We start from the raw sequence: 20,091 nt of genomic DNA, 5'->3' as shown, positions 1-20,091 counted from the left end.
GCACACACACACACACACACACACACACACACACGCACACGCACACGCACACGCACACGCACACGCACACGCACACGCACAGGCACAGGCACAGGCACACGCACGCAGGCACACACACACACACACACACACACACGCACAGGCACACACACACACACACACACACACACACACACACACACAGGCACACACATACAGGCACACACACACACACACACACACACACACACACACACACACACACACACACACACACACACACACGCACAGGCACACACACACACACAGGCACACACACACACGCGCACATGCACACCCGCACGCACACTTCCTCCCTTTCCTGACCAGTCGGACGGTTGATGTGAGTTAAAGGGTAAGGACAAGAATGGTGATGGTGGGGGAGGGGGGGGGGGTGGTGGCACCGACATCTGGAAGGGGTTGGGAGGTAGAGCAAGAGGAGAGAGAGAGGGAAAGAAAGAGATTGTTTAGCGAGCTGCAGCGAAAACGCCAGAGGGAGTTGAAAACCAAAGTCTTGTGCAACTGAACTCCCGTCGAGAGTGAGGAGAATAGCCAGGATTACTGCAGTCTGTGCGTGAACCGGAGGAGGAGGAGAAGACTGTCGGGAGAGAAGAGACGGATCAAGTATAAGAGACAGAACAGAAAGACGGGGAAGAAGAAAGAGAGTGGGAGACAGAACATTCCAGTTGTTATCTCACATGCTTGTTTCATACCATCCAAAAGGAAATCTATACTGATTTACAAGGAGAAGAAAAAGAAGAGATTGGAATAAAGTTTCTTCCATTAAGCCCTGAAAGAGCAAGCTTCAGGTAAAGTGCATTTTAAGTGTGTTTTGGGTGCACCCGTGCACAAACAGCAAACACAAAAGCCTTATTGTTTAACTCATGAATTATAATTTGAGTACTGTATGAATAATGACGATAACCCATTGTAAAGAATAACTCTTTGAATGCACCAACCTGTTCAAACTATGAAACAGGAAAGCTTTGTAGGATAATGGGAAGAATAGCATATACTGTAGTCCTAAATTTGTTCATCAAATAACAAAATAAAAATAAAATGCTGTGTAAAGAGTGCAATCTTCAGTGGAAAGTTTAACTGGAAATATGGTGATGGTGCCAGTCGGGTATCTGGAATCCTGTGGCGTATAATGCTTGGAGCTGCCATTTAAAACACCACAGTGACTCATTCTATATTAGAGGAACAGACAAGCCATCTATTCTGCATCTTGATAGCATTAGGCCTATAAAAACATTCATATACCATCTTTCCACCATCCAGAGATATTAAGCAGCTCAACCTTATTAAGGACTGATTTGTGTTAGTCGAGATTCAAGACACACACATAATCTTGACTCTATATGATCTTTAAAAGGCTGCAGTGCAACAAGGGAGTCAAAACAGATTCTCAACATGGCTCAAAACGAAAAGACCGGTTTGCCAAAGCCAAGTCTTCTGAATTATAGCTCTGCAACTGTTTATAATGATCATTAACGATCTCATCACATGAGCGAGTCATGTGATGAGATCGTTAACGGTCATTATAAACAGCCCATTATAAAATTCATCTCATGGCCATGTAGTCGTCCGTCGAACACAAGGGACTGAGTCCCCTCTGCTTGTTGTGGCTGCACTGGTCAGACTGGGGCCGGTGGTGGGAGAGCGGGGAATGACGGCATGAATGAGTCGTACTGGTTTGCAGGGTGAGTCACCAATCCGCTCGGCCATTTGCTATTATTACGACCCCGAAACCTGGCTCCCCTATCCCTGTCCCCATCCCCATCCCCCGAGCAGGGGAGGGAGCTTCCTTCCTGTCAGGAGACCGACTTCCTGTTTGGCCAGCAAGGTTGGCTTAGTGGGGGTCACTTTGAGGGCCATTTGGTCATCCAAACACTGTAATTCTGGAGCATGCACCTGGTTATGTAGTAGAATGTCCACTGATGACAGGTCCAGACACAGGCTGACCTAACCAAAATAAAACAGTACCGTGCAAAGTGTGTGTTTCAACGCAATTAAGACGTAAACAGGCAGAGGGTGAAAGATGTGTCGTGAAGAAATCGATGAAAAGAAGTCCAGTGTTCAGAGTAAAAAACATTGCAGAGCAAGCATTGCTGCAAAAAGACACGCACACACACACCCACACTCATAGACACACACGCACACGCTCACACACACACACACACACACACACACACACACACACACACACACACACACACACACACACACACACACACACAGTCACAGAGTAAAGCAACAACATAGGTGTACCACAGCAAAACATTAAAAAAAACTCTTCTCCAGTCAATTATTTGACCACACTAAAGCAGTCATGCAACGACACACAAACAAACAGGCTACGTCCAGAGCCTGTAAAAACAACATTTTTAATAGTTAAATTACTGCACTCTCTCCCCCCTCTCTCTGTGTGTCTCTCTCTCTCTCTCTCTCTCTCTCTCTCTCTCTCTCTCTCTCTCTCTCTCTCTCTCTCTCTCAGAATGTCGGTGTCTCGGACGTGCCTGTGCTGTGTCAAGTATCTGATGTTTGTCTTCAACCTCATCTTTTGGGTTCGTACTCCTTCGACTCTTTACCTAGTCGGGTGTTGCTTTGGCGTTTATCCTTTGTATAAAGAATCGAACAGCACTATCTCTGCATCAGCATCCAATGTCTTGTAGAAGCTAGACGCTGGGACAGTGTAGTCAAACAAAGCAGAAATGACTACTTAAACAAAAGAGTTGACGAACAGCTTGCAGTTGCTGCAACTGAAATATTTCCTTTTAAGGAAAACTTTTTTGAGAATGTTCTGACTCAAATCTAGCAAAACATTTTGTTTTATGACTTTTTTACAATAGCATTTGTCCTCCCTTTTTTTTTTTTTTTTTTAACCCTGTGCATGTTAGTTTTACGACTCAAAACTGTCAACAATATATTTGCATGCTGGTAATGGCTTTTCTATATCTGTACATCTCAGTTATATGAAATCAGCGATTCAAAGGAAATCAAAGTGCAGTCTACTACGATTTGTTAATGTAAAAAAAATGACAAACAGCAAGTTTAAAAGCCCTACACCGAAAAGCAGAGTTTCAGTGATTACTGCAAAGAGACTCACACAGAGGAAGATAAATAATGTGAATGACTGTTTGTTGATCCAAAGTTGTTTTGAATAGTTTTTTATCATCCTTCATCCATAAGGCTCGATAACAAAGAATTGAATTGCGAGAATCAATAAAATGATCATATAATACTAATATGATACTATATATCTCTTTGTCGCTGACTCAAAGATATTTAAGTACACTGACAGAAACGCTGACGCTGACAGAAAGCCAACAGGAGCACGCCCATTCCCATTGGCAGAGCTACATGATGGTTGCTGAGGTTTGGCAACAGAAGGCGTTCAATTCAAATATAGAACGATTCGCTTGTATTGTAGTAACATGTTTACTACAGGGCCTGATGCTGATGATGTTGTCAAATTCAGTCACATTTTGGGTAATTTTTGTTGACATTCAGTTGATGAATTTCCGATCCTACCAGGTTTCTTGTGATCTATACTTTGGCCAACACGGCTTTGCTTTTGTTCATAGATCTAGAAAACAATAACTGCATTATTTAACGAATAAAATAAAAGAAACCATTATTTTCTTTTAATCATTAAATGATGCAGGTATTGTTCAAGGGTTCAGTCTGTGCGTCTCCCAACCATCGATATAGTCCAACTAAACCAGTTCAAGGTGTTCACACTAGACTGGAATGAGTCAGCCCCTTAAAGGACGGCGAACAGGTCGTGAATCAGAACCATGTCCTTGACTTTACCCTGCAGAAGGCTGCAATGAATCTAGGCTTGTGATTAAAAGCACACGGCTAGATTACAGGAGAGGACCTGCTCATTGCTCGGAGGAGCATCTGGAAAAGAGCTTGAACCGTGCTGTGTGCCAGCTCGCTCTGCTCCTCATATCACTCACACACACAGGGGCTACAAGAAATGCCCCAGAGTGTTCAAACTAGGCCAAAAGTATTTTCATGGATTTGAAATTTGGATTTGAAGCAAAAATATCCTTCCAGTTTAATAACATCCAGTATTGTTCCAAGCTTAGACCTTCAGCCTTTCAGTGAGGCCTACTGGGTTTTGTGGCTGATCAACTGACGAAACCACCAAAAGACTGATTGTTAGAATAGGGAAACATCGGCTAATTTATTTGCAAGCAATATATATGAACAGAAAAACACATTTTAACCGATTTCATTAAATGCTATTGACATTTTTGTGATTGGCATTGAACATGCATATTTGTGTTTAGTTTAAAGGTGACATATTATAGCACCAGGTATGAGTGACATGAGTGAAAAGCCGCTTTCAGAACGGCTTTTCAAAACAAGCCGTTTTGAAAAGCTGCCTTTTCTGTCATCAGAAGTGGGCGTGTCCCCCTAGATGTGTGCTGCATAGATCAGTCTACCAGCCTACCCAGTGGACCGTAGCAAACGTCACACATCTCTCCGTCACACACCTTGTTAACTTGACAACTTGTGATGTCAGAAGAGGCCGATTTTTTAAACGGCTTGTAACGGCCAATCCCACTCACACCCGGTGGTATAATACGTCACCTCAAAGCGAAAGCCATTTTAACTCCTGGTTCTCTTCTCACCCTGACCAACGTTCAAACCCTCTTTCCCCCCTCGGGTGCGCAGCTGGGCGGCTGCGGTCTGTTTGGCGTCGGGGTGTGGCTGTCCTTCACCCAGGCCGAGTTCTCCTCCCTTCCCCTGTCCTTCCCCTCGCTCTCCGCCGCCAACCTGCTGCTGGTGGCGGGCGGCGTCACCATGGTCACGGGCTTCCTGGGCTGCCTGGGCGCGCTGAAGGAGCAACGCTGCCTCCTCATGACGGTGACCCCACACTACGACTCACTGACCCTCCACAGCACCAACACGTGACGCGTCGGGTAGTGGACGAGGTCACGAGATACGCAGAGCACGCCGTCTTATCTAGAGAGGGGGGATGTAACAACTGTTTCACCTTTAAACCCAAGACAGTTCATATGCATCGTCTTTAAAGGCTAAAGAAAACAGAAATTGCTCACGCATGTCCAATATTCAGGAAAATTATGGGCTACACTAACCTCTCTCTCTTTGTAGTTTTAGGATTTCTGTGCTTTTCTGTTGCCATGTTCACTTAATTCCGTCATTTCATTTGCATTAACTGTTTTGCCCCTGTGAAGGATAAAAAATAGCTCTATTCTATTGTCTTGCAGTTCTTTGTGATCCTGTTGCTCCTGGTTCTGACAGAGGTGACGCTAGTGCTGGTGATACACGTCTTCCACAATACGGTAAGGCCCGGGTCCACAGGCTGGGATGAACACATCTCTGTGTTGTTGTGCCGGTCCACTGTAAAAAAAAACAAAAAAAAAAAACACTGTAGAAAATGTGTATGATTAAATACCTGTGCAGCAGCATATCACTTATTATATCTCATCATAGGTTATCTTACTAAAAACATGTGTTTGCTACGCTGGTATAAATGAACACAGCTATATGGCTAATTTAAAAAACGCCCTTATCCATATCTATATCATGAGCCACCCTTCTGGATCACCGTGTGACACGTTGCTGTCCTTCCCTCCCCTCAGCTGGACGCCAAAGCGCAGGACGAGTTGAAGGAGGCGATGAAGAGCTACACGAGTGATGAGGGCCTGAAGAAGTCCTGGGACAACGTTCAGAAGATGGTTAGGATGGATACACCCCCCCAAACCCCCCTCCCAAACCCCCCACTGCCAGGCCCCCGTCCCTCTGAGATATTATCCACTCCAGACACACACAAGGCAGGGGTTCAGTAGAAAGGCACACGCCTAGGCCTGGGGACGTGTAGGAGGGGACGTATCATCAGGGTGTGGGGGGGGTGATTAAACGGCTAAAGGAGGGAGGTTTGCCTCATCCCAGTCCTTAAACACCAACGCAACACCCCCGGTCTAGCCACCAACAAGTTAGTTTGAAGCTGCTCTTCTGACCGGACCGGACTCACAACGCGTTTCACCAACCGAACCAGGGCGACCTAGTTTAAAATTCACGAGAAATAAGACATTACAACAAACAACAACAACGACGGTGTGAGTGAAGTACGCCCAGAGGGATCCCGCGTGTGTAATGACAGTGTGTGTGTAATGACAGTGTGTGTGTAATGACAGTGTGTGTGTCCGTCCCTCCCCCTGCTGCCCGCAGTTCAAGTGCTGCGGCGTCACGAACAAGACGGACTGGTACGGGGTGCTGAACGACACGCTGCCCTCGTCCTGCTGCTCAGTGGGGGCGCACCAGTGTGTGGACGGCTGGAGCGAGGTGAGGGGGACCCCGCACCGGGCGGGCTGGGGGGCCGGGGGGCTGGGGGGAAGATGTCTGTTGTTGGGGGTCTCCTGGGGGCAGATGTCTGTTGTTGGGGGTCTCCTGGGGGCAGATGTCTGTTGTTGGGGGTCTCCTGGGGGCAGATGTCTGTTGTTGGGGGTCTCCTGGGGGCAGATGTCTGTTGTTGGGGGTCTCCCAGGGCAGATGTCTGTTGTTGGGGGTCTCCCAGGGCAGATGTCTGTTTTTGGGGGTCTCCCAGGGCAGATGTCTGTTGTTGGGGGTCTCCCAGGGCAGATGTCTGTTGTTGGGGGTCTCCCAGGGCAGATGTCTGTTGTTGGGGGTCTCCCAGGGCAGATGTCTGTTGTTGGGGGTCTCCTGGGGGCAGATGTCTGTTGTTGGGGGTCTCCCAGGGCAGATGTCTGTTGTTGGGGGTCTCCCAGGGCAGATGTCTGTTGTTGGGGGTCTCCCAGGGCAGATGTCTGTTGTTGGGGGTCTCCTGGGGGCAGATGTCTGTTGTTGGGGGTCTCCTGGGGGCAGATGTCTGTTGTTTGGGGGTCTCCCAGGGCAGATGTCTGTTGTTTGGGGTCTCCTGGGGGCAGATGTCTGTTGTTTGGGGGGTCTCCCAGGGCAGATGTCTGTTGTTTGGGGGTCTGCCAGGGCAGATGAGCAACCCTCCTGACGACCACCTGGTGAGCGAGCTGGGGGCCGATGACTGGACCTCGTTCCCAGAGGGGTCCGCTAGCAAATGTTTGCCGTGAGGATCCCGGAGGAGCGGGTGTAGGGCTTACAGCGGGGGGCCGAGGGGTACGTCCAGGGGGGCCCGGGGTGAGGTGTTGGGAAACAGACTGTGTGTGTGTGTGTGTGTGTGTGTGTGTGTGTGTGTGTGTGTGTGTGTGTGTGTGTGTGTGTGTGTGTGTGTGTGTGTGTGTGTGTGTGTGTGTGTGTGGGAGGCGGTCATCATGTTGTGAAAGCTGGGCTCCCAGGAATCGCATTCCAGATGTGTGCGTTGTGCGCATGCATGGGTACAGTATAGTCTTCCACACACACGGGAATGCTTGGAATTCGACGCTCACCACGGCAGCGATGCAATCCCTCACAGCCAGTCAACATCACAGATGCTTCTGGTCCAACTCCAGCCTCTCTCTGCCTTGTGGTTAACTTGTTGGGCTCTATTCCTGCTGCTCACCATCGAATTCTTGTAACCTGATGATCCACGGCTGGACGCTTGAACCCTCTTCGCTCCTCCTGACGGTGTGGTGTTTATCCTACCCCCCCCCCCCCCCCCAGGCCTGCTACCAGAAGGCCAGGAACTGGCTGCTGGACAACATCCCCTCGGTCCTGGTGTTTGGGGTGTGCATCGGGATCGTTCAGGTAGTCACTGGTCCCGTCGTTGAGCTCTGGTTCAGCGTGGGGAGGGCGTGGCGGTGGGCCTCGGGATCGTTCAGGTAGTCACTGGTCCCGTCGTTGAGCTCTGGTTCAGCGTGGGGAGGGCGTGGCGGTGGGCCTCGGGATCGTTCAGGTAGTCACTGGTCCCGTCGTTGAGCTCTGGTTCAGCGTGGGGAGGGCGTGGCGGTGGGCCTCGAGTTCAGACGTCTTATTGAAGAGTGGCTGTAAGGTCATCCTGGGTAGCATACGGTACACGGCAGTCTTTAACACTAGGGAGAGAACAAAAGAAGGAGATGACGGTTAACAGGTTAAGGGGAGACGGTAAAGTAAGAGAGGCATCTACAAAAGAGAAGTACATATAAGGATACATTTAGGACAGATATTTAAAAAAAAAAAACATTTATTGAGTTTAGTTTTTTTGTTTAGATTGTACTAAAAACCATAATTGATGTTTGAAACTGTGTCTTTTAGCCAACAGAAGTAAACCAGGATGCTACTATTAAGTCTTAGATATCCTGACCTCATTGTGACGGATTGTGTTTTCCTTGCTCAGATTCTGGCTCTAGTCTTCTCGCTGCTGATGTACTGTCAGATCCTGCGGGCGGAGAAGTACCTGGACTGAGTCTGGGGGATGAGGATGAACAGATGAATCAGACTGTCCTGTGATCACAGCGTAACCACACATACACAAACTGTACATACATAACTGAAAACCCTTTGATCACATGACAACATGATTCAACTGTGGGACAACTGTGTCTCAAAAGCTCAGACTGATTAAAAGGTTTCAGAAGGTTTGATGACCGGGGGGGTCCAACACCGGTTTTGGTTGCTGTTGGTAACGGCTGCGTAGCCGTTACCAACAGCAACCAAAACCGGTGTCCGTGAGCTTCGCAAGCGACCCAAGGATGTTGTTCAAAAACGTATGTCTTAAAATGTGCTTTGCTTATGATTCATGTACTGATGTCCCTGTCCACATTGTATAACATTGATTACCACTTAGTATTTCTTGGCAATCTACGACCCCTTCACAGGGGTCGTAGACCGATGTACACGTCAGTAACGTCCAAAGAGGTATAGATGACAATATTACTGTACACAGAACTAAAAAACAAATCACAAAAACCAATGAATGATAGATGGCGTCAATGTGCACATAATTTAAATTGACATTTCAACAATGTTTTTGGATCTGTAATCTATTGAATGTATTTTTGTTGAGTTACTCAAATAAATATGGTATTGTTCAAAGTGTATTTATTAAGTGCTTCTTTTTATTATTATAATCAAGTTGCAGTAAGCCTAGCACAAATATACAAATGCACAAATAACTTTTTGTAAAAAATGTTTTATTAGAAAATGTTTAAAAAAAAAACTAAATCGTACAAAACATTCTTAAATCAATAAATAGAGCATTGAGTCGAGACATTGTCTGTGCTTACTATAAATAAAAATGTGCATAGTTCACGGAGCTCAGAATGTCCGGCCTGGCGACTGCTGGCCGGGAGTGTGTTGACAATGGCTTAAAAACATTCTTTTGTGCCATTAGTGTTGGCATTATAAAATATTAATTTAAAAGGAAAACGTAAAGGTGTGCCTGCAAGATGTGCACGCACAGTTCATTATTTTCCACGTCACTAATTTAAAAAGGCTTGTTAAGACACGGTATTCCCAACCGTTTCAGGGGGGTTTGGACTGAGGGCCCAGAACAGCCAGACTGCATCGTGTGTTCCTGGATGAGATCACATCCTCGCACTGATTGGTCCTACAATGGTAAACAGTACCACCCCTCATTAAGAAACCTTCTTTGTTCAGTTCTTGTAAAGACGTGTCATATAAAAAGCAATGACCTCCTAGAGGCTACCGACCTGGGCTCAATCCAAACCCCAAAATTAGGACTTTCTGGATGTTCCAAACTGATTCATGATACATTCATTCATGTATTCACGTTTTTTATGCATTGCACATAAACACATTGCACATTGCAATGTCGTCTTCAACAAGGAAGCCTTTGTTCTTCAATGCCCCGCACCTAGTACTAGATGGCTGCTCTCGGGGGCCGTCTTCTCTCCCAGCAGGTGGGAGATAAACGGTTCAGCTTTTCAGGAAGTGGTCATACCCCTGTTGGCCACTAGGGAAGGTTTCCTCTGACCTCTCAGTCAAACTCAGAAGCCTCCTCTAAATGGACAATGTTCTCCTGAGAAATGGAAAAAAGGCTAATGTCAGAGTCACTGTTACGGTACCAGAACAACCTGCAGGCTGGCATCAGTGCACAGTTAGTGAAGAAAGTATGGAGCAAAACTATTTAAAAATAATTAGCGATGAAGATCATTTACAGACATGACTTTCAGCTGGACCCATTTTTGTAATTCAACGTTCATGTGCAGACCCCGAAAAAGTAGCTTGGTGTGATTATCGAGCCTTATCGATTGTTTCAGCAAATCATGTTGCTGAAGCCGGGATCTAGGAGCGTTATTGGCTGTTAACAGCAAACATTCAACTAGTACTAGTAAACAGCAAACATTCAACTAGTACTAGTACACATTAAAACATTCAACTAGTACTAGTAAACATTAAAACATTCAACTAGTACTAGTAAACATTAAACATTCAACTAGTACTAGTAAACAGCAAACATTCAACTAGTACTAGTAAACATTAAAACATTCAACTAGTACTAGTAAACATTAAAAAAAATTGGTCCGTGATATTTGCTGAATGTTCTCTGTAGGCTGGCCAATGTAGAAAGACAGTTATTCCAATCTGCTTCCGAAAGCTCATCTACAGTTTTTTGTTTCTGGTGCAAAGAGTTCCGCTGTAACATACTAGGAATGTTGGATCCTAGGTCATTACGGCCAGTGACCCCATTTGGAATTGCCTTTTTTTACTCTGCACATGCCCATTGCATTACCCGTCCAGCTGTCTCGCCAAGTAACAAAGAAACGAAAGGCCCCTTTAAGAAGCCCTAAAGCTGACCTATCATACCACCAGGCGTGGGTGTCATTAGCCATTGCAAACCGTTTTTTAAAACCGGCCTCTTCTGACATCACTAGTGGGCGTGTCCCCCTAGATGTGTGCTGGATAGATCAGTCTACCAGCCTACCCAGTGGCCGTAGCAAACGCTGCTCATCTAGGTGGACGAGCCCGCTAGATGGTGTCAGAAGAGGCATGTGACGGCTAGCCCCACCCCCACCGGGTGGCGTGATGTCCCCTTTAACCCCGCTTGAGGAGCACCCCGCCCGGCCCCGCCCCCCCGCTCACCCATCCACCGTGGCTCTTCAGCCAGGGAGCGAAGGTCTCCATGTAGCGCTCGGCGTAGCCCTGCATGCGCTGGGTGCCGGTGGCCGTGACCACGCGGCGCGACACCTCCATGGTGACCGCCACGCGGCGCAGGGTGGGGCTGGCGCCGGGGGGGGGCGCCGGCAGCGGCGGGACGGCGGGCTGCGCCTCGATGTTGCTGAAGGCGTCCAGGAGCTTGGCGAAGGAGGGGTACGAGAGGCGCGTCAGCTTGTTGCGAAGGAAGGGGTCCGACTCGATCTGGGAGAGGGGAGGGGGAGGGGGGTGAGGGGGGGGGGAGGGGGAGGGGGAGGGGGAGGGGGAGGGAGGTGAGGGGGAGGGGGAGGGGGAGGGGGAGAGGGAGAGGGAGAGAGGTGAGGGGGGGGTCTGGATACTCTTCTAGAATTCCTGGAAGTGATGGTTGATATTTGAACGAGTTTGATACACACTCTTCCATTCTAGGAATGCAAGTACACAAAAACCAGCGACAGCTCCACACACTGCCGCGCCCCTGAACCTAAGGAACTGCTCTCCAGATGTCACTGCTTGTCTTTTAGTTCTTCTACCTCCTATTCGGTCTTTTGCTCTTGGGACTTCTTCAAGGCTTCCTTTGTCTACCTGCTCCTCTTCTAGACGGACATGGCTCCGTGGTACGGAGAAGGGCGTTCCTCCAGCAGCTCTTCCCTCGCGGGGACCAGGAACTGGCTTGTCTTTGTTTTGACTTTCCGTCTCCGTCTGAAACGTTTCTTCTCTTGAACTCTTGGAAGATTTTGGGCAACAAAACCTAATAGCAACGTTTTTTATGTATTCTCCTGTGGTCCAACTTAAGAGTAGTTTTTGACGGTCTGCAATACCTCATCAGTGGTGAACCTCTCCAACAGCTGTTTCAATATACTCCACTCCAAGTCTTTTGAATGGTGGGGTAGCATGGGATTGTCCATTTGATACGGTTGGACTATTGACTGGTTTAAAGTGAGGTCAGCGTGTGCTCTGCGCCTCAACTGGAATGCTTGCCGCCAGCCTTGAAGGTATTTAACCCACAACTCCGTACACTAAGATCTTCCTCACCCTCCCTTCATCTCTTTGGATGTTTTTTCCACCAACTTCCAGTTTCCATCCGAGCGATCGCCTGAAAGCTACAAAAATGCCATGAAGGCCGAGTACACAATCACCGTATCCACGTAAATATGAATACAGGTCGTCACCACATGCATGTCCAGGAAACGGTCGGTCCAAAAACCTTGTGTTAATATTCACCTCGTGGATGATATCCAACTGCTCGGACTTCAGGGTTACTTCAAGGGAGGCAACATGGACCATTTAAACGCAGAAGCTAAACGACACACAGAGAATGTGTTTGACAACAATCAAAGAAGGCTTTTATAGCTTCATCTAACGGGGTCCACAGAGATGGTCACCGCTGGGTGTTTGAGGTGCAGCTGGTGGGGGTACATGGCCTAACGTCGGGGTCAGCGGGCTGGTGGCACAACCAGGTTACCCCCCAAGGTGCCCTGGACGCCTGCAACAGGCGTTCACTCTTCCACCCACCTAGGGAATCTGCACACCCTCCATACCAAGAAGCTATTGTTGGCATGACGTCGATTTAAATAAGAAACTTCCCATTGTGGGAAGTTCAAATAAAGAAATCTCCAATGTTTTATACTCTCCAGACCTGTAAATGATTCATACGTTTACCCATAAAACCCTGGTCTTAGAGTACAGAGCCCTGCTGGAAGGAAGCAGAGGTGTTGTGTGCCGTTATTTGAGTGTGGATGGAGGAGGATTATATACCAACTCATCCCACAAGGGGGCACTGTAGACCCATGTTTGATAATAACAGGCGTGAACACAATGCATGCACAAGCCCTATGTAGGGAATCTCTGTGTCATGGTAGTGGAGGGCAATAGGGGGGAAATGAACACGCATGCCATCCATTGGTAGGGTTCCAAAGCTGATGATTGTTTTCAGAAAACTTGTTTAATTTAGAAGTTTATTGTCATGTTGGGGACAATTTTCAGAAGGATAAGCTATGAGTTACAGCCAGAAACATGCGATAACATGTGGTTTTGGTCAATTACAACATGAGTTCAGGGCTTTTGTCTAAACCGACGCCAGATAAACCTTTTAACCACAGAGATGAATGCGGTGTGTCCGGTGAGCTGTCTCAACCCAAAGTGGAGCCGAGGCTCTGTATTCACGTGAACATAAATATATACCTTTGAGGTGATGGCATCTGCTTCCATGGAGAGAACATTGATGAGCTGATTCACCACCTCGTCCTTAGTTAAAACTGGAAGAAGAACAAATTAAATTGTTATGGGTGACTAGTATTGTGTGTGTGTGTGTGTGTGTGTGTGTGTGTGTGTGTGTGTGTGTGTGTGTGTGTGTGTGTGTGTGTGTGTGTGTGTGTGTGTGTGTGTGTGAGGTCTCTGCAGTCACCAGGTTCAGTGGGTTGGGCAGTGGATGAGATGGTCACGAGGGCGGCTGGAGCTTCGACCGGACTAGCTATCCTCTTAGTGGTGTTGGACCGCTTGGCAATCCTTTCCAGTCTCTCTGCTACGTCCTCGTAGAACTCAGGAGGGTGGTCTGCACACACACACACACACACACACACACACACACACACACACACACACACACACACACACACACACACACACACACACACACACACACACACACACACACACACACACACACACACACACACACAAATGCATTTCATAAAGACATTCTTAACATGATGTGGATGGAAGATAACAATGAATAGTTGTGCAACAACGGCGTATTGCCCCCCACAAACTCATGGCCATATCGTGCGTTAAACTGGCTACTAGTAGTACTTGCTACTACTAGCACTTGCTACTACTAGTACTTGCTACTACTAGCACTTGCTACTACGCGAGTGCACTGCAGACATACCGTCTACGGCCAATAGCAGCAGCCATATGAAGTCCTGACATCACTTGGTGCTCATTTGTCTTTACAAGGGGAGATGTCGAGTGCTTGACGTGTCGAGGGGGGGGGGGGGGGGGGGGGGGGGGGGGGGGGGGGGGGGGGGCTAATTTACTGGGGGAGTCGATGAGGTCCGGGGCCTTCAGCCCGATGTTGAGGGACAGCTTGGTGGGCCGCGGGGGCCGGGGGTCCGTCTTCTCCGGAGAGTCCTTCGGGTTCTTGCGGCGGAACAGATCAGAGAACTGCTTCTTCAGCTTCTTGGACTTCTTGGTCTTCTTCTGCAGCCGGGGCTCCCCGTTGTCCTCCTCCGACGTGGAGGACGGGGAGAAGGCCTCGTCCTGCTGGGGGGGTCATTTCTCTTGGTTATCTATCGTCATCATTTGGCCACGACAGAACCACGACACAGTAGAGCTTCATCTGCCACGAGCCTTTACCTCAGCACCGTGAACGCTCAATTCAAATAAAACAAGGGAGACTTTTTATAAAAAAAATAATGATAATAACTAGTGGTGGGCATTGATATTATTTTTAATCTAGATTAATTTTGGAATTAATCTAGATTAATCTAGATTAAAATGGCAAACGGCAAAAAATCCTTTCGTTTACCTTGACAACTGTCAATTATACTGGGCAACGCTGAATTATCAAATATAATAACGCAGCCGTTAACCTGATAACGGCCCACCCCTAATAATAACTCATTTATAATATCGCAAAGACACTCAAAAAAAAAAACACGAACTGCTATATTCCCTCACGATATCAATATCCTGATATAGCCGTATGCCCATGAACACGTTGCCTCCTAGCCTCGCTGCAGTGCAGACCTACGGTCAGACGACCCACGACGGAATGGACTACCTCGACTCGGAGGCGGTTCACGGCGAGGCCGGGGGCAGCCTTTAGCCGCGCGTCCTTCTCCAGGGAGCCGTTGGGGTCCTTGTTCCCGGGGGCGGGGTCTTTGGGGGGCCGACGCATGGTGCGCTGGAGGAGGCTCTTCAAGCCTTTCTTCCTCTCATCGCCGGAGCTGGCCTCCTCGTCCTGGGAGTGGAAGCCGTTCCTGGCTTTGGACCCGAGCTGGGGCACACAGCTGTCGACATCATATGTATGGAGAAGGAAAAGGTTGAAATGGGGGTTGTTGATTGGTCAGCCGGATCGGGTGATGGCCAACCTGATGCTGGGCCATCAGCTCTGTGAGCTCTAGCTAGCATCAACCCACAGGGAACTGACACGGGTACCGTTGACATGTACCGGGTCCAACCGAAATGATCCCCAACTAGGAGAGGCGAAGAGGTTAAGGTTAATAATCTGAGCGGGATTAAAGAGTTGCTGTAGGTAAAATTGAGAGGCTGTAAAGAGAGAGAGCAAAAAAAAGAGAAGAAGAGAGCAAGAATTTGAACGCAAACATCGTCCAATTCGACCACCTGTGATTGACAAGCAAGATGGACTCCCTGCACCAATAAGGCGAGCGTCGCCTCGACTTGTCGGCAGTAAGCCGAGAGGACGTCTGCATTCTGAATCGGCTCATTGTTGATTGGTCAGTTTATACAGCTGCAGAAGCAGTTCTCAAAGAGCATTTCACTTACTGATAGCTGATTAGTAGCTATATATGGATGTGATAGCTATGCCACTTGCAACAAATTACACGCTATACCGCAGAATTGTTAAATATTGGCTCCTAATTGGTCTATAACATTCTAAGAGGGTCTATAACATTATTGTTAAATAACTTTAAACAGTTTTGAATCAATGTGCTACAAATCAAACATCAACAATCCTCCAGTAGAACATAGACCAGATCTTTCCCCGGGTACACAAAAACAAGATGCTCAAAGCATTGCGGAAGTACATTGCCATCATAGCTGATTGATTTAATGAGAACACCTTGACAGGTTGTCCCGTTGCGGGTCGTCCCTCACATGACAGCTCTCCCACCTCCCCAAGAGCGCCTTCCCTCCCGGCCGGGGACGTACCTGTATTTGCTGTTGTCCTTGTAGGCGCCCCCCACCCGGCCCGGCCGGTCGCCCAGGGGCAGGTCCAGGGACTTGCGCAGGAAGGCCTTGAGCACCAGGCGCGTCTCCCCCTTGATCTCCAGCAGGGAGATGGAGGAGACAGGCGACGTGGACGCAGGGCGCGCGCAGCCCTCAGACATCACGGCTGTTCAGAGCAGGACGGACGGTGAGACCCTTTTAAGGAACCTTTGACTGCATCAAACCCTAACCCTGGGCCTTTAAGGATGTGCAAAGTGCTGTTCTACACTCTTTGGTTTCTGGTACACCTTATTAATTAGTTGAAAATAGAAAATATATTTATATCAAAAATGTCATTAGGTTTTACTTTTGGCTAGGGTTAGAGGCACATAAACGTTCTCCAATTTGCAACCACAACAGGGTTGAAGAGAGGGTATGTTGGTATGTTGCTTGGTCACTCACGACATCATTAGAAAGGCCTACGCTGTCGTCACATGGCAATGTAGCTACCGCTACCGCTGCCAACTAGCCATCACGACTAGGAATCCATTTAAATCACTGGTGGCTGAAGGGGTGATGGTGCCACGCCAAAGGGCTCGGAAACGCAAACACTCACAAACACTCGGTCTTACTGGTTAAGCGACATTCCACACATACAGGTGTACATTGACAGCCTTTCACAATGCCAGGCAGTAACATAAACCCACCTGAGGCAGCATCATAACATGAAACATGTCCCTCTCATATGATGCTCCAAGCGACTAACACACACCTGGCATAAGCGTGCATATAAATATATATATATATGAATATTGATTTAAAAAGTTACAATCACACTTCATCAAAGTATGCCTATGACAGCCCGGAGGCCTATGTGAAACGAGAGTTTAAACTTTGTGACGAGGTATGGATAATGATAATGGATGATAATCATGGATCATCAATAATATGCTATTTCAACTATGTTATTTTATTATATGTATTAAACGTAATAGAGCGACACATCAGTTTCTAAGTACAAAGTTAAACTATAAAAAGTTGTATATACTGCACGAAAAACAAACCGTTTGCGTTAAAATGGACTAGTAAGAGGAGAAAAAAAACAAAAATGATGTACTTTTCTTTCTTTGTTTATCTTTATATTTTAAGTCTTTTTACTTTTATTAATATGCCCTATATTGCACGAGTCCCTGTAATATAGTGCACCTGTTTTCTGTCACTGTGGTAGAATGTGCTACGATGTTTTGGACTTCCCAGTGACGTCATTCACGAGCACGACTATCCCAAGTCCGCGTTTTAAAAACCGGCGGATTTCCCACCGAATTCGCGTTCACCTGACGCGTTTGTTGACGTAAAGTGACAGCTATAGAATGTTTATCTCACCTTTGTTCGCGTGCCCCTCTCGTTCGGAGGGTATCTGCTGTCGCTCCTCCAACCAATAGACTGAATCACTGCCCCCGCCAAGTTTAGCAAAACTTAACTCAAGTGTGTTTTTGTTTCGCCCTAATTAAAAGCATTTAAAACGCAGAAGTCCACACGATACATATCTAACTTCGTTTCCGGGTGTTCTCAACAAATCGCAAAAGAACAACAACAGAGTCTCTTGTGGTCCAAGTTAAGCGGCGGATGCTAGTCCCACTAGCTAGCTGTAGCACTCTGGATGGTCTGACTGCTGCTGCTGGTGACCCATGCGAGGCTGTGTGCTTGTGTCTGTGAGGGCGGTCTGGCTACTCCCCAAGACCCGTCCCCCCTCGCTGCCACCAAGTACAACCCTCCACATGAATTATTCGGGCTTCAAGAACAGCTATCGGTTTCTTTACAACTTTACCGATTAAGTAAGAATAAGTGGAAGTTTACATTACACAATAATTTCTCATTATTCATTATTCATTCCTTCAAAAATTCCGAATAACAATGTAATGTACGCCTGACGTCATGCCCCGATAGACAGAAAACTCTAAAGTACAATCATAGTTCCTGTAACTGATCCAAGGATGTCCCTGGATTGGTAAACTTTCATGGTCTCATTCAGTCCCGCAGCAAAAGTAATCAAATTGTATTAAATTAGACAGTGGAATGGAACAATTGTATTCAAGGTGAAACTTTACCGGGCATCAATAGCAAACATTTTGAGCATCCCCAAATACTAATTCTTGCCCCGATTAGTTGTATGTTCCTCCTTTTTATGTGTAAAATATTGTTATATTTTACCCGCCTAACATAAACATATACACATTATAGTTGCAGCAATATAAAGAGGACGAGCTGTAATTCAATAGGATCTTCAATGTGATGAACCCAGATAATTTTTTACATGGTCATTTTAATTATTTTGTATTTTCAATAGTTTTTTGCCATACATGTTTCCCATTATCGCTTAAAGCTAGTCCACCTGTGAACAATGTGAATTAGCATTTACAACTTTAATTGGTTCTTTGGGTCATTGTCATAAGCATTGAGCGTGACAGGTTTATAAAACAATACATCTCAACATTTAGTAACACATACAAGAAATGGAGGAGAGTCTCTTGTGGTCCAAGTTAAGCGGCGGATGCTAGTCCCACTAGCTAGCTGTAGCACTCTGGATGGTCTGACTGCTGCTGCTGGTGACCCATGCGAGGCTGTGTGCTTGTGTCTGTGAGGGCGGTCTGGCTACTCCCCAAGACCCGTCCCCCCTCGCTGCCACCAAGTACAACCCTCCACATGAATTATTCGGGCTTCAAGAACAGCTATCGGTTTCTTTACAACTTTACCGATTAAGTAAGAATAAGTGGAAGTTTACATTACACAATAATTTCTCATTATTCATTATTCATTCCTTCAAAAATTCCGAATAACAATGTAATGTACGCCTGACGTCATGCCCCGATAGACAGAAAACTCTAAAGTACAATCATAGTTCCTGTAACTGATCCAAGGATGTCCCTGGATTGGTAAACTTTCATGGTCTCATTCAGTCCCGCAGCAAAAGTAATCAAATTGTATTAAATTAGACAGTGGAATGGAACAATTGTATTCAAGGTGAAACTTTACCGGGCATCAATAGCAAACATTTTGAGCATCCCCAAATACTAATTCTTGCCCCGATTAGTTGTATGTTCCTCCTTTTTATGTGTAAAATATTGTTATATTTTACCCGCCTAACATAAACATATACACATTATAGTTGCAGCAATATAAAGAGGACGAGCTGTAATTCAATAGGATCTTCAATGTGATGAACCCAGATAATTTTTTACATGGTCATTTTAATTATTTTGTATTTTCAATAGTTTTTTGCCATACATGTTTCCCATTATCGCTTAAAGCTAGTCCACCTGTGAACAATGTGAATTAGCATTTACAACTTTAATTGGTTCTTTGGGTCATTGTCATAAGCATTGAGCGTGACAGGTTTATAAAACAATACATCTCAACATTTAGTAACACATACAAGAAATGGAGGATGACTCTCTGGAATATAATTAAACAGATTATTGTATTTGACAGTAGATTCAAACTACCCAGAGAAATTCTGAGGTTGCGAGGTCACATTCAACCTTGTCTCAAGGGCCGATCTCTAAATGCTACACACATAACACACACATAAAACACATAAGACTTAGCGGTGACTATCAGAAAACAGATTTAAATATAATTGAATAGGAACACGTTTGGAGCAAATGGCAGCTGTAACAAAAATAAATGATTTTCATACATTATTGTACTCTACAATTGTAATCAGTGTACAGAACTCAGCGTTGCTGTATCGACTGTACTCAGAGGCAATGAAAAAATGCAACACAACAAGCTATACAACATTCGTGCATTTTACACAATACAGTGACAATAACACCGTCGTGGCACGGATGATGCTTGACCCACACAGGCACTCACACACACACACGCACGCACGCACGCACGCACGCACGCACGCACGCACGCACGCACACGCAGACACACACACACACACACACACACACACACACAGACACACACACACACACACACACACAGACACACACACACACACACACACACACACACACACACACACACACACACACACACACACACACACACACACACACACACACACACAGAGACACAGACACAGAGCCACAAGCACTCACTTCTCTAGCCTGGCACTGATGATGCTCGACCCACACAGACACACAC

General features: G+C 46.6%; 2 protein-coding genes across 3 annotated transcripts; one reads left to right on the top strand and one right to left on the bottom strand.

Annotated features, from left to right (window-relative positions):
• Nucleotides 1-456: 456 nt before the first annotated feature.
• On the top strand, nucleotides 457-9,011 carry tspan4b (tetraspanin 4b). Its single transcript, XM_056605343.1, has 8 exons — nucleotides 457-827; nucleotides 2,516-2,585; nucleotides 4,708-4,899; nucleotides 5,265-5,339; nucleotides 5,640-5,735; nucleotides 6,229-6,342; nucleotides 7,633-7,716; nucleotides 8,285-9,011. The coding sequence occupies exons 2-8, from the start codon at nucleotides 2,517-2,519 to the stop codon at nucleotides 8,351-8,353; spliced, it is 699 nt and encodes a 232-aa protein (XP_056461318.1). The 5' UTR covers nucleotides 457-827; nucleotide 2,516; the 3' UTR covers nucleotides 8,354-9,011.
• On the bottom strand, nucleotides 8,774-19,845 carry bcl2l12 (BCL2 like 12). 2 transcript variants are annotated; one of them, XM_056605122.1, is made up of 8 exons: nucleotides 17,317-19,845; nucleotides 15,937-16,120; nucleotides 14,825-15,053; nucleotides 14,079-14,304; nucleotides 13,448-13,594; nucleotides 13,225-13,298; nucleotides 10,993-11,268; nucleotides 8,774-9,928 (listed from the first exon to the last, which is right to left on the bottom strand). In XM_056605122.1, exons 2-8 carry the CDS (start codon nucleotides 16,113-16,115, stop codon nucleotides 9,887-9,889), a joined length of 1,173 nt encoding a protein of 390 aa, XP_056461097.1. In that variant the 5' UTR covers nucleotides 16,116-16,120; nucleotides 17,317-19,845; the 3' UTR covers nucleotides 8,774-9,886. The 2 variants fall into 2 exon arrangements, with proteins under 2 accessions (XP_056461097.1, XP_056461098.1); XM_056605123.1 differs by having other exon boundaries at nucleotides 14,079-14,301.
• Nucleotides 19,846-20,091: the final 246 nt, after the last annotated feature.

Source organism: Gadus chalcogrammus, chromosome 2 (assembly GCF_026213295.1).
Source record: "Gadus chalcogrammus isolate NIFS_2021 chromosome 2, NIFS_Gcha_1.0, whole genome shotgun sequence".
Classification (NCBI taxonomy): Eukaryota; Metazoa; Chordata; class Actinopteri; order Gadiformes; family Gadidae; genus Gadus; species Gadus chalcogrammus.
Note: the sequence above shows the minus strand (reverse complement) of the source record. Positions and strands in the feature narration are given on the sequence as shown.